Source organism: Corvus brachyrhynchos, unplaced genomic scaffold (assembly GCF_000691975.1).
Source record: "Corvus brachyrhynchos isolate BGI_N302 unplaced genomic scaffold, ASM69197v1 scaffold83, whole genome shotgun sequence".
Taxonomy (NCBI): domain Eukaryota; kingdom Metazoa; phylum Chordata; class Aves; order Passeriformes; family Corvidae; genus Corvus; species Corvus brachyrhynchos.
In genome coordinates, this window is record NW_008238464.1 from 12,739,085 (window position 1) to 12,753,277 (window position 14,193).

At 41.3% G+C, this 14,193-nt stretch overlaps 1 protein-coding gene across 4 annotated transcripts in view; it reads left to right on the forward strand.

Moving 5' to 3' along the window:
• Positions 1 to 14,193, forward strand: part of SHROOM2 (shroom family member 2) — an 80,499-nt gene that overhangs the window by 31,138 nt on the left and 35,168 nt on the right. For 2 of the 4 annotated variants that reach the window (XM_017737039.1, XM_017737042.1), the window contains 4 exons: positions 1,131 to 1,235; positions 3,068 to 3,199; positions 8,404 to 11,041; positions 12,962 to 13,065. In XM_017737039.1, coding sequence (XP_017592528.1) covers positions 1,131 to 1,235; positions 3,068 to 3,199; positions 8,404 to 11,041; positions 12,962 to 13,065 — 2,979 coding nt within the window. The remainder of the gene's footprint in view (positions 1 to 1,130; positions 1,236 to 3,067; positions 3,200 to 8,403; positions 11,042 to 12,961; positions 13,066 to 14,193) is intronic. The other 2 variants (XM_017737040.1, XM_017737041.1) reach the window with 2 other exon arrangements.

The window sequence follows — 14,193 nt, forward strand, 5'->3', positions numbered from 1 at the left end:
GGGGGCTGGAACGAAACATTAACAGGCAAATTAGATGTTAGGAAGAAATTATTTACCGTGAGGGTGGGGAGGCACTGGAACAGGTTACCCAGGGAAGTTGTGGACACCCCAGCCCTGGGAATGTTCAAAGCCAGCCTGGATGAGGCTGTGAGCAACCTGATCTAGTGGAAGGTGCCCCTGCCCATGGCAGGGGCGTTTCAGCTGAGTGATCTTAACTGAGTGATCGTCCAACCCTAAGTATTTTACGGTTCTATGAAATAAATTCTAGCAATTGCTTTTCACCTGGATGCAGGCCCCTGGAACTGCCTGTCACCTTTTAGCCTTGGTTACTCCAAATGCAAAAGCCTGTATGGCAGAGTTACAAAAGAGATGCTATTTGGTAGATAAGAATGAGACAATTTCTGTTGGAGAAGGTGGTGCTGGGGAAATACATGCTTCTGTTGTTGTATCTGCTGGCCTTTTATCCTTTTTCCTTTGTAACCTATCTTCTATGCTTATCAACATTTTCCTTCCAGCAGCTTCTGTAAAAGCACTGGTAGAAAGACACTTTCAGTGAAATGCTTTTAATAATGCTTCCATTAATGCTGGAGGTTTTCTGGGTTGTAGGTTCAGATGATCTCATTCTGTCACTCAGAAGTAATACAGAGGTATTACATTAGAATATAAATGCTCAGCTTCCAGCTTCTTTAGTTGCCTGCAAAATATTCCTGTTTTGAATCTTTTAATCTTTTCTTTCTAGTCCTTCTATCCATTTGCTGAAGTTTTGGAATCAATATTTATGTTGCAGTCCACTTTTTAGAAAAAATTGTTTCTTGAAGTGCAGGACAGATTCTCCCCATGTAATTGTAATTACTATCAGAAAGTATTGTTGACTATGCATGGTGAATTCATTTTTAGTTATGTTGTGAACTTTGCAACAAAAGCAGGTGTCTCCGTGATTCCACCTTCCAGGTATCCCACCAGTATTTTTAGGCTGTTCAGACTATTATGTCAAAAAAAGAGACCCTCTCAAAAATACTGTGTGTCCACAAATACAGAAAATTGACCAGAACTTGTAAATTCTTGTCCACTTGACTTGCCTTATGCCACAACTCAGTTCAGTCTGTTCCTCCCCTTGCTTGGCTGCTCAGGAAGATGAAAGTGGTGGTGGATATTGTAGCACAGAAAATGCCATCTGAAAATGATATTCATGTAGCGAGGAACTATCTTATGAAGATCTTGAGAAGTTCTATGAGGTACAGTACTGACTTTACATGTGCATCCCTTCTGTTTCTTCCCAGTGATTGGATTCCTCCTACCATTTGTGAAGCCCAAACTGTCCCAGAAGCCCTCTTCCCAACCTTCTTTTCCTTATGCTCCAAACGCTGCTTGTATTGTGCTAATTTCCTAGTCTTGTGTTTCCTTAGTGGTACATCATAGAAGAGTAATTGTCTCATAAAAGATAAACCTTTTTAGCCAAATTGATGCCTAGGAGGTCTGTTGAATTTGCCCTAACAGGTATTTGTGGTTTGCTGAGTTGGTGTCAGTACTGTTTAAAGGTGAGCAGTGGGGGGAAAAAGACATCTGATATTCTGTGCAGCTGAACAGTGGAATGATAATTTTTTCCATACCTGCACACAGACTTGGAGCTAGCAAGGACTCTCTGGAGCCTGTCATTGAATGGCTGAGCAGAATCTTTTGCACTTGTTTGTGTTTGAGTACTGGGGCTCCTCCATTCTCAGAATGTCATGTCCTACCAAGAAGGAACAACTAGAGATGCTCTGCTTAACCGTTTTCTCTTTGGTCATGCTGAGAAGAGTAGGCTTTTGTTTATGGAAACAATTACTTCTTTTTTTTAGTGGCAGTAATGATGCTGTAGTGGAATTACAGTTTCCCTTTAGAATTTTTATTCTCCTTTTGTAATCTTGCATGCAGAGTTTGGAAAAGCAATTCATCACTGATTTCTTCACATCTTCCTGAATGTACTGTGAAAAGCTATGTACTGAGAGTCGACCTGTTTTGAAGATACTGGCTTTAGTTTTGGTCTCTAAATGCAGTGGTTGTCCAAGGGCAGGATGAATTACCTTCAAAGAAGGTCCTGCTTCATTCCCAGGTGACTGGTCTGGACAAATGGCCTGTACTTGGCATCTGCTCACTAAAACAGAAGTAGCTGGATTCCACCCAGAAGGCTTAGTTAACCTCAGGGGAAAAAGAATGCACTTATTTCATGAGTGCTGAGAGGTATAACAATCAGCAAGTCCTTGGAAGACAGTACAAGCTGTAGTTACTAATTCCTGAGCAGAAGGAAGGGGGTAGAGGAGTACGGAGCAATTTTGCAAAACAGTTTTTAAGGTGCAAAGCTCTAACAACAATTTACTGTTGTACTTCTTAGAAGAGATCTCTTCAGTTACATGACCAGGAACATTTGGAGGTGATTTCCAAGTAGATATTTGGGTACTTGCATGATTCACTGATGAGATGTATTCTTTAAAAACCAAACCTAGAAAACACCAAAACAAACAAAACCTCCCTGCATTTCTGGGGTGCCAAACATTTCAAGAGCTGAAGCAGAACTTGCTTGGAGTCAGTCAATATGATTGCTTGTATCACTATTACTAACTTGTGTGGAACAATGTACATGGCTTTAATCGTTCCTGTCATTAACTCTTTTCTTCCTAGCTCCTCTCATATGCACCTACCTACAGTAAAATCTTACCAAAGCCCTACTGTTGTCAAGTTGTAAAAGAGTCCTAAGTCTCAGTATTAGCTTTTAAGTATTAAAGTTCTGGATACATGTCAGGTACTTTAAAATTTATCAGTCTCTGTTCCTTGTAAAAACACCCAGCTCACCCCCCATAAAAAAACATTACAAAAATATTGGCATTCCACTGCATCTCAAGCATTTTAAAGAAATGGTGATATCTTTTCAAAACTGGCATGCATATAGAAAGTGTTGCTGTCATTTAAAGTCATTGTGCCTCTGTCCTATCTGTGAAATGTTTTACTGCTGCCCTGGTAGATTTTTTGCTGTGTCTCACCTTATTGAACTGTTTGCATTAAACTAGCACCCTCTGCCTCTTGTTTTCAGAAGGAATGACCTAGCATGCAGGCCGCACTCCTGGCACGCAACCAAATTTACCGAAAGTCAATCCGAGGCAGCCACGTCACACCTGCCCTCGTCTAATGCCTGCGCCTCCTGGCACTCGCGCTATCATGCAAGGTGAGTCTCTGCTTAAGTTACACACGTTCAGCTCTAACAGCAAGGCAATAATAACAGAGGTCATGTTGTTGAGGGGGGGTTTTTTAAAAACCCATGCAGAATCGTGGTATTATACCTCTTTAGAGTTGCCTGTCCTTTCAGTGCATGAAGGGGGAGTTTGGGAAGTTTGACATATGGATGAGTGGATTTCTGAAACAGTTTGTGATATGTGCATGCGATTGAAAGGTAAGAAACTAGCTTTAAAGGCAATCACAAGGTTATGCTTCTTCCTCCGCATTTCCTTTCAATGTCCACTGGTAAAATCCTAAGGCAAACTAATCATCAAAATTAACATTTGTAAAGTGAAATAGGAAGGGGAGAAAAAAAAATTGAAAAATACTGTTTCAGACAATTAAAAAGGCTTTTTCTAAAGAGAGGGTGCAGAATGCTTTACTGTTGTCTTTTAAGGTATTACTGGTTTAGTTAAACTGTCTTTCTGTAATCCTTCTCTACATCTGGGATCTTGCTTGTCTAGAGAGGTAATAAGACCAATGATTTTTCAGTCGCTGTTTAAAGCACCTTAATATTTGTTAGGTCTCATTCAACACTAATGGAGAAAGGCTGACATCCAGGCAGTTTTAGCTGTGAAACTCTAAACCTTTAGGTAATGCCTGTTTGTGTCTGGTTACAGGTTCTTGTTTGTTCCTGCTCCTAGGTGACATTCTTTATCATTTTCATAAAAGGTTTTCTTGGCTCTTGGGGTTTTTTTTGGGGGATGGGGGAGGAAAGGGGTGTTATTTTTTTTGTCTTTTGTTACTTTTTCCTTCTCAGTTCCATTGGGCCATAGTTACACTGAGCATTAAAGAACATGAGTCTGGTGTGCAATTCTGGTTTGGGAAGTAGACTTTTGTTTTCTATACTTAGTGCTGTACATTCTCCATCATTACTACTTGAGGTTAATGTTTTTTGGTAGTCAAAACAAAAGTACATTAATACTTCAGTATTTTATTTTTCATCTAATTTTTGCAGTTGTTTTTACATTGTTTTATTTGGGAACTCTTTACTGTTTTTAAACTAAATTGCTATCTGTCTTTGAATAAAGTTGACATTAGGCAGAAAGGGTTTTTTTAAAATGTTTTTTGTAATACTTTATTAGTAGAAGTTTTAGAAACTCTTGGTTACAATTTCTGCTGGTCTATTCTGATTTAAAGTTTGTATTTAAATATCATGCAGATGAGTTGATTTAGATTTATAGATTTTAAGACAGTAAAAGTCCTTGTATATAGAAACAAAATTTGGAAATTTCTAAAAACTTCCAAAGAGTTCCTCATTGCAATGCTATAGGTAAAGAGTATTTCTACTATTAATGAGTATTCTACACTAAGCTGTAAATCATTATATGCTTCCTGCTCTTCCTGGTGGTTGTCCTTGTACCTTGTGAAAGTAAAATACTACAAGATGTGTCCCAAGGTGTGTTTTGATATGACCTGGGTGTGTCCCAGTACTTAGAAAAGAAAAAAAAAGTGGTTCAATGCCAGTTTGAAATGAGGTTTGGTCAGGAAATTGTGGGTGTAAAGGAAGAGGGGAATGGGAATAGAGCAATCCCCTCCCCCCACGGATCAGAAATAGCCACAACTGCTGACAGACACTAATACTAATAAAAACTACAGATTCTTTCTCAGATGCCACTGAAAGATTTAGTGATCTTAGCACATTGTACTGCTACAGTTCCCAGGTCACTGCAGTCCTGAACCCCTTGGCTGCCTGTGCTGCCCACTTGAAAGGTGATGTATTTGGGAGATTTGTCAGCCCTAGTGTGTTGTCCAAGACATTCAGCATTCCCGTAGTGGCAGCCCAAGGATTTCAGTATTTTGGGGATCTCAGCTGCAGAGTGGGGTTCTTTGGGCTTGCTGATCTGCAGAAAGAGGTGAGCAGCCTCAGAGATTCCCCACTTGACAAGTACATTTCACAAAAAGCTCAGCTGACAGGAAAGCACAGCAATCAGTACCTGAAAGCAGCAGTATGCAAGGAGATAATGGAAATAGCCCGAGGAGAGGATATTTCTAGCCCAAGCATCCCATCCCTGGGCTATTTCTGGAATTCCGTGTCCTTCCCTGGGCTAAGCATCTGAGATTGGTATTCAAAGCCTAAAATCTCTTCTGAATGTGCCTGCCTGCATTCTCTCTGTGAGTGTGAAAATCGACTAAATCATTTGTAAAAATGGAGAGTTCGTGGGGGGAGGGGGAAGATGGCACTTTTTTGTGTTGGTGGAATGGGGCACAGCTGGCCAAAACCTCGTGAAGACTGTCCATACTATCAACTGCTAGGTTAAGGTATGGGCAGTTTCATTTGCTTTAGGTTGGTTGGTTTTGGTGGGGCTTTCTTTTTGCCAGCCTGATGAATTCGAACCTTTGAGAAGGTGGATGAAGCTAGAGGAAGACAGACCAGAAGAGGCTGTACCTGAGAGAGGGTGGTCCTGGAACCCAGCCCTCCACATCCAGCACTATACGTATGGGTTTTTTATCATGTGACTTTAATGCAAAAACTGTAAGCTATCTTGGGAGCACTACGTTAGGTCTAGATGCTTCTCATCAAGGCTAGAGAGCTAGAATTTGTAAAGCTTTTGATGCCTTCATTTCTCTCTGTGAGTCTTCTGTGAAAAAGACAGAAGTCTCACCTTAACAATGTGGTGCAGACTTTTTCCTAGCCCATCCTAAACTAAGGCTGGGTGCACTTTTCTGGGAGGTGTGTAAGTGAACTGTCTTAAGTTGCTGAAAGTTTAAACCGTGCATTTTCTTGCAGTAGGATATACTGTAACAGATGAGCCTTTGGGTTTTTTTCTGTGCCCCTGGTTGTGCAGATGAACCCAACAACCTGTTCTACTTCATTCTGGTCTTACTGGTGTGGCTGTGGGACAAGTGTACTTTGAGAAGGTTACCTAAACTGAGGTTTTGGGGCAGTTAGGGTCAGGTGCATCTGATTTGTAATCCCATGCAGTTGTTGAGATGACATCATTTCTGTAAGGGCCCAGGAGCAGAAGCTCATGCTCCAGGGTTGGGAGGGGTGCTTACTGGCCAATGTGGCCAAGGGATGGTGTTTGTAGATTGTTCCTAGACTTCACCTGCCAAACTTTGACCAGCAGTGTAGGTGCTTTTATGAATCCGCTCTGAAAAAGCCATTGAGAGAAGGGTATCCTGGAATGCCTGCCAGGCTCAGGCAGAGAACTGGCTTTTGGACTCTCTTCCATGTCAGGGTTCACAAGAGGATTGCCCTGCAGTGTAGGACCACAGGAGGCCATGCTTTGCAGTAACATGCCATTAGAAGCTTTCCTGTCCTTCCTTTAAAGTGTTTACTCCTTCTGTTGGGTTTCCCTTTGGCATTTTCTAGCAGGGCTTTGACCTCTTATGCTGATGATCTCTGTTCCACATTTGATACCAGCAGATTTACATGAGACCTGTAAATTGAGGCTTTCCTGCACAAGTGGCATCTTTTTTTTTAATTAATGCCAAGTATCTGGTTGGATTTTATGATCTTAAAGGTCTTTTCCAACCTTAATGGTTCTATGATCTCCTTAGAGCTGAAGGGGGTGGGAATATCAACAATTCTTAGTAGTATCTAGGTTATATTATTCTTTGACAGAAGAAATCCTAGTAATGATCGAGATACTTTTTACATGAAACAGAATACCAGCCTAAGATGACAATTAAGACCTTTTTAAGGATTCAGCAAGATGTTTTAAATGCTGAAAATAAATGAATGAAAGAACATAAAACCTCACAAGATGAGGCCATTGCTAGTGCATCTTGTTAATAAAATGCTTTTAAAAAATAAGCATAAATCATATCTTCTCTTATTTCATATAAATTGCTTTTGACCATGTTGTATAAGAAAAGAAGTTTAAAAGGCTGTAGTAGTAGAGGGGGGAAAAAGCAATTCTGTTAGTTCTGAATTCCAAAGAACTGCTGAATTGACATTTGCAATATTTTTGACAGAAGAAAAGATCTATATCAGTCTTTGTATTTTTTATGTGGACTAATCTAATTTCATTGCTAGCTTTCACGGGTCTCTTTACAGCACAGGATTTGATAGATGCTTCTTATAATTATAGCTACAGGGAAGTGGAATAATTCTGGGATTTCTACCAAGGGGCTTTGCATGCAAGGGCAAGAATTTGAATTTGGCATATAAAAACAGGAGGAGCTGCCAGCGAAGTTCAAACAGGGAGATGTGATGAGAGTAACTGGAAAGGCTGTCATCTCAGCATCAGTGTTTTGGACTGACAGGAGGGGGATGCTGTGAGAAAGAAAAGAAAGAAAATGAAACAAAACTCATGGGGTAGGAAAGCAACAGAAGCAGCAAGATTTTGGGAGAGTGTTCTTGGCAAAAGACCTGAAGAAAGTACCAGTGTCAAAGATCTTTTTATAGAGGAAAGAGGGGTAGGGAAAAACTGGTGGCAGTAAGGATTCTGGAAGGCAGGTCAGAAGTTTGTTTGGCCATGCAGAGCTTGTGTTTGTTTGGCAACTCCTCTTGAACTTTTCCTGCCAATGTTGTGGAACTGGGTGGAATTGAATGTTGTTGTAAGAGTGTCAACCTGAGAGTCGTTTGAAACCAGACTGATAAGGTGCATGTGCAGGTGGTATTTGAGACAACTGTATTTAGTGCATCTCTGCGTAAAAGTTAAAACATCAAATGAATAGGCAGATGTGGCTATAACTTTATGGGAGTAACTTAATGACAAGGGAATAACATCATGGGCTGAAGAAGTTTAGAGTCTCATTTCAGAGATGAAGAGAGGAAGTACATGAGTTTAATAGCTGGAAGAATCGGGGTGCCTGGAAAATAAGCTGAAAAATAAGTTGGTGTTTGTCCTGGGAAAGAGGGAGCTAATGGAGCTCAGACTAAATTTTTCTAAAAGCGAAGTCAGCAAAATCAACAATTTGCAGAGGGAAGAGGAAGCCTTCAAGGAGATAAATGCATATTACTTACTGGCAAACTTGCATAGGGAAGCTGAGTTAGTTACTAAGGTTTCAAGCTTTGAATCAGTGGCAGAGTATAAAGTTGGAGCCCTGACTTTGTGTTCAAACTTTCAATTTTGTTAGATTGTCTTTAACTGCTGTGCAGGTGGATCTTAACCACTATTATTAAAATGGGTGGTTACAATTATGTTGTGGCATTTTTTGAGTGGTGTATTTATTCTGACACTTTCTCTTTGTTTGCTTCAATAGTTGGTCTTCTCATGACCTGTCAAATTCATGGGATCAGTCAAGTCTGTATCGCACTTCTGATCAATTCAGCTCTTTGGGAAGTATGGACAGCTGGGACCACACTCCACCAGTAGCCCAGTACGGAAGACTTTCTTCTGCAAGGTCTAATAGTAGCATTGATCATCTAGGGAGCCAAAGTAAGCGGGATTCAGCCTATGGGTCTTTCTCCACGAGTTCTAGCACCCCTGACCATACTCTGTCCAATGCAGACACTTCTTCGACAGAGAACATGCTTTACAAAGTGGGCCACTGGGAGACTGCTAAGCATGGAAGCAAGTCTGGCCAGTTTTTGAATGACAGCACTGGAACAGAGGACAAACCTGGGTATTTGCCAGCTCCCATCCAGTATGAGAACAACAAAAGTCCAAGAACAGAGGAACACCCAGATGGAAAGCTCACTAGCTCTGGAAGATCCAGTTTCGGACCTGTCTGGTACGTTCCTGATAAGAAGAAGTCTTCATCTCCTCCCCCCCCACCTCCACCTCTTCGTAGTGACAGCTTTGCTGCTACCAAGGGCCATGAGAAAGCCCATGGCCCTGTGTTCTCAGAGGGTGCCAGCACGCAGCACTTTACAGCCTTGAACCGATCTCAGCCCAGGAATGACTGGAGTTTGGAAACTGCAGAGCAGCAGCGGCGGCTCTCCAGACCATGTGACAGGAGGATCAGCAGCTCATACTATAAATCCAATCTGAGTTCAGAACACACTTTTTCTTCAGCTGGTGAAAGGTACAGTAGTAATGCAGGAGCTGTGAACAAACTGCAGCCATCCTTGTCCAGCACTGATGTTAGGTTTGCACAGCCTGCTTACACTTACCACCACCAGCACCAGTACAGTGATGAAAGCACCTTTTATCACAGTGCAAGAATCTGTGCTGCACCTAAAGATCAGCAACATTATCTGTCCTACACTGGCATTCAGGAGTTATCTACAGATCATTTTCATGGCTACAGTCCAAACCAAGCCAGTCTGCTCAACACTTCTTCTTTGAACAGTGCTGCTGAACAAAAGGTGGACAATACTGGACAAAGTCGATATTATTGTGTGACAGCAAAACAGCCTGCTCAGGGAAACTCAAAGCCACTACAATTCAAGGATGACAGCTGGAAACCTGCAGTGGGAACTGATGTGTCCCTTGGACCTCATGAAAATTCTGCAGTTATTACAATGGCCCAAAACCCAAAATACTATCTACCTCAACAATCTATTGAATCTTCACTGACAAAGTGTGAGAACAGTAGTCATTACTCAGTAGACAGAGAAGGAGATGCTAGGTGTGCTGTAGTAGAAGAATCTAAAAAACCTAATCATACTGAAAAGTCTGGACAAAAGAAAAGCTCTGAGAACAGCTCTGAGGAAGGTGAAACTAGGCACAGTCAGCAGGAGTATGTAAAGGGCTGTGTCCTTACCACTGAAAACAGACCTGCTCAGAAAGATTTTAGGTGGGGTAAAGATGAGAGTAGCAAGATTTCTCCTCAGAAGACGCCAATGTTGCACTCTTTAGCTCAGGAAGGGAAAAAACAGTCTGACAACAACCCAGAAGCAGTAACAGAACGGCAGACCTCATTTGACACTCACCTGTCTAAACAGGCACGAAGGAGCGATCGTTTTGCAACAACCCTCAGAAATGAGATCCAAATGAGAAGAGCAAAGCTGCAGAAAAGTAGAAGTACTGCTACACTAGTAGGGTCATCTGGAACAGAGGAGTGCAGTGAGACCTGGAAACTAGATTCAACAGAGGATGTCACCACCTCCCCAGACACAAACTTTACCAGCACCTACAAAGATCACCTCAAGGAAGCACAAGCCAGGGTTCTGAGCGCGACGTCCTTCAAACGTCGGGACTTGGAGCCCAGCCCCGCTGAATATCTCCCCAGGTCACCTGAGCGGAAAACTGGTAGTTACAACTCCTCGTTACTGGCTTTGGTTTCTGAAGATGTCTCTGTATTCCTTGAGGCTACACAAGCCAAACCAAACCCTACAGGGAGTGGCACTCATCACGTTCCTCGAATTGGAGCCAGGAAGAGGTTCACAACAGAGCAAAAACTGAAGTCCTACTCAGAACCAGAGAAGATGAATGAGGTGGGCATGTCAGAGAATGAATGCCATGCTCATTGCTGTGCAAATATATCAGAAGAAGCCCTGGGCTCATTTGCAGACAGGTGGAAATTTTTTGAAGAAACAAGTAAGCCTGCATCCAGAAAATCATCACAGAAACCAGGTCCCCATGGTCTAGCAGAGGGACAGCCTGAGAGGCCAAATAGGAAAGTGCAAGAGGGAGAGGAGCTGTGGTATGAGAGAAGAGGTCGGGTAGCCTCTGCTGGACTTGAAACTGCTCGTGCTTCAAAAGATAGTGTCCACCATAGCAGCAGCAATAGGGCTGCTGAGAGGACTGTGAAATCTGCACAGCCACAGCGCCTGGGAACCTTTGCAGAGTATGAGGCATCGTGGAAGGAGCAGCGGAAGCCAATAGAGCCGAGGAGCTCAGGAAGGTACCATTCAGCTGATAATATCCTTGATACAGGCCATGAACAGCATGGGAAATCCCAATACATTCATGAGAGGTCTAGATCATCCCCTTCCACTGATTTCTACAAACAGGTACAAGTGTCTTTTGCATTATCCTTTAAATTGCCCGAGGTGGTGGGGGACAGTAGAGGAGTGGAGGGGAAAAGAGTATTTTTATGAAGATTTCCAATTTAGGAACACTATGTAATACGGTATTTGCCTTTTGCCAGTAAAGCAGTACATGTTACAGGTAGCTTTCTTAAGTAAAATGAGGAAGATCAAAGTTTGTACTGCACAAGAGCAATTGGATCAAAGTATTTTCTTGTATGTTGCAGTCAGATGGAAAAAAACATGATTGATTTGCTAATATCCTCTTTATTACAGTAGAAATCTAGGAAATTCAAAGCAATCTTCACCCGGAGTTATTTTTTCATTGATGTGGCTGTATTCCCTGTTTTAAGGTTTTGAATTCTCTGAGACTGTGAAGAAAAGTGTTCCAAGTGTAAATAATACATACTTTTTTCTAATTTTTTAATGGTCTAATAGTTTCCATGGATTTCCTCTTTTCTTCTAAAGTTGCTTCATGCAAAAGCTACATAGGACAAAACTTCTGCCTAATAAAATTTAGAGATTACAAATATGCCTGTTAATGTTAAAACTACAGCAACAGTGAAACTGCATAATGTTTTGTGTCAGTTTGCTTAATTTAAGATGTATACATTTATTCCTTAGAGAGATGCCAAATGTCCATTCAACTTGCAAGTAAATACTAAGTTAATTTTTAACTGAGCAGGCCCGGGCAGTGGTTGGCAGGTGGCACTGGAAGTAAACAGAGAAACCAAGTCTCTTTAGTTCTCTGTTAAAAGATGTTGTTCAAGCTGCTACAAGATTGCCTGGTATGTATAAGGAGTCATAGTGTGTTCAGCCTGTGTTGAACTTCACCTTCTGCAAGAACAGAATTGAAGCAATGCAGTTGTATATTACTTTTTCTTTATTTTTTCCCCTCTTGGTGAAAATATTGCATACATACATACACAGGTCACCTCTGTGTGTGTAGACATGGAGTAGAATGAGAATAGCTAAAAAAGAAACAAAAAGGTTGATCTCTAAAAGTTGTGGACTGTCTGTCCATAAGTTGTGTCTTCTCATTTGGCAAAAGTTATTTTTGAACTGTATGCTTGGACTTAACTGTGTGGATAATTTAGGTAGAGATTCCAAGCACTGAAAATACTCACCTGGAAGTTATTTTGAAAATTAAATTCACTAAATTATTTAAAAATTGCCTATCCAGCAGAAAAAAAATCACATAATCTATTCCCTGTATGCATTTCTGGTTTATTAGTCAGTGCCTTTAAGTTCAGTATAAGCCTCCTGGGGCAAAAAGCAGACACCTGTTTAGGCACCTGGAAAATATGGTGGTAAGTGCATTGAAGATGCTTACAACAGACTAGAGTAAATAAAGATGTTGTTTTGCATATATGATTCAGATTATTCCAGTGCTAATGTGCAATTAAATTTCCTGTAGGTTTGGTGTTTGTAATGCAAAGCTATGCTTTGGGTGGGGTTGTTTGAAGATAGTGAGATAATAACATTCTGCAACAGCACTGTTGGTGTTTTACTGAGAAACTAAAGTACACGCATGGGGATTCACAACCTGGTGCATACTTGCATCTCCTAAAATGTGAGCAACTCTTCTGCAACTTCTGTGCCTCTTTTTTTTGTTTGTTTTTGCGAAATGGAAGTTGCAAACGTTTATATAAATGTTAAGCTCTTCTGTAGATCAGCAAAGCAGAGCAGCAATGTGAGCACAGCCAGGTCGGGAGTGCTACGCAAGAGGTCACAGAGCATACTGTACTGCTTAAAACCAAACAAGCTTAAAACATGCTATGCTGTTGACTTCATGTATATTCAAACAGAGCAAACCCACAAATAAGAGGTTCCATAATCATAGATTTTTTGGGAGTCTGAAACATGATGACTTGGTCTCTTACTTGTACTATAAACCTCTTTTAGGAAGTATCAGTTGAAGTAAGGAGGCAAGCAGAAGATTTAAAGGAAGATGGGGAGTGTATTTTCTCTAATGTTAACAAACTGGATGAAAGGAACTGCACTGTAAGGTAAGTATGTCGTAATTTCTCTCTCTAAAAGATTTTTTTTTGACAAATTTCTCTGATCTGATCTTTTCCTGACTCAAACTGCAAGTTTTGCTGTGATGATTTCAGAGTTTCTGCTGTGCCTTTTTCCTTTGTTTCCCTCCTTCTCCCCACGTACTTCAATAAGCATGATAGAATTAATGTTGGGACTGAAATTCTTGGGGAGCTTAAAGAAATTGTTGTGATGATTTCCATCTACCAGGTCCGAAGCCGAGTGACAATTTTAGCGTGAGCTTAAAGAAATTGTCGAGTGTTGAGCATATTATAGTTTGTTTGGAGGCAGTTGATTCTTACTTGTGTGCATGAAATGATAGTTACAGGTTTTTTGGGGGGTAGGCTGGGGGCTTGAGGTTTCCCAAAACAGATTTCTAGTATTATCCTTGGCAAAGACAGCATGCTGCTGAAACATAGTAGCATTGTAAATTGGACTTTCCTTTTCTTGTGCCTTTAGAGAATACAGTACATGAATAGAAGACACTAAAATTTGTTTTAGTGTTTCATCGGCTCCGATTTTCTGTTAATTAATGTTTTAATTAATGTACAATGTTTTCAAACCATTTTCAAAGGTGTGACTGTATGCACAGTGTAGTTAAAATCCTTTAAATGTCTGGCATGCTGAGGGTGCCCTCGTCCTGGCCTGTTGTGGTGTAAGCAGTGATTTCAGTAATTGCTGATCCTGCGGCTGCTGAAGGCGAGCTGAGGTTGTGCACACGCTGCTATCGCCAGGTCTTGACAGCTCTGGGTTTCGTAACAGTGAACCCATGCACAGGAAAAAAGAACCTCTACAGGCTTTCCTCGGTTCTGCAAGTGGTATAAATCTCTCAAGGGGAGAAGAAATTATGAACTGTAGCAAACATACACTCTAGCCGTGACCATAAAATCTTGTAGAAAGATAGTATTTATTTGTGGGTTTATATGATTGTATTTTGCATTGCTTATGGCTCAGCTGAAGAGACCACCCCCTATTTTCTAATTTTTTGTAGCCCTTTGTACTTACCGTAGTGATTTCCAACTGAGCAGCCCGGGAGGGTGCGAGTGTGCGCGCACGCGTGGGGAGGGGCCGGAGGGGGGCAGAGGGGGAGGCGGGCCACG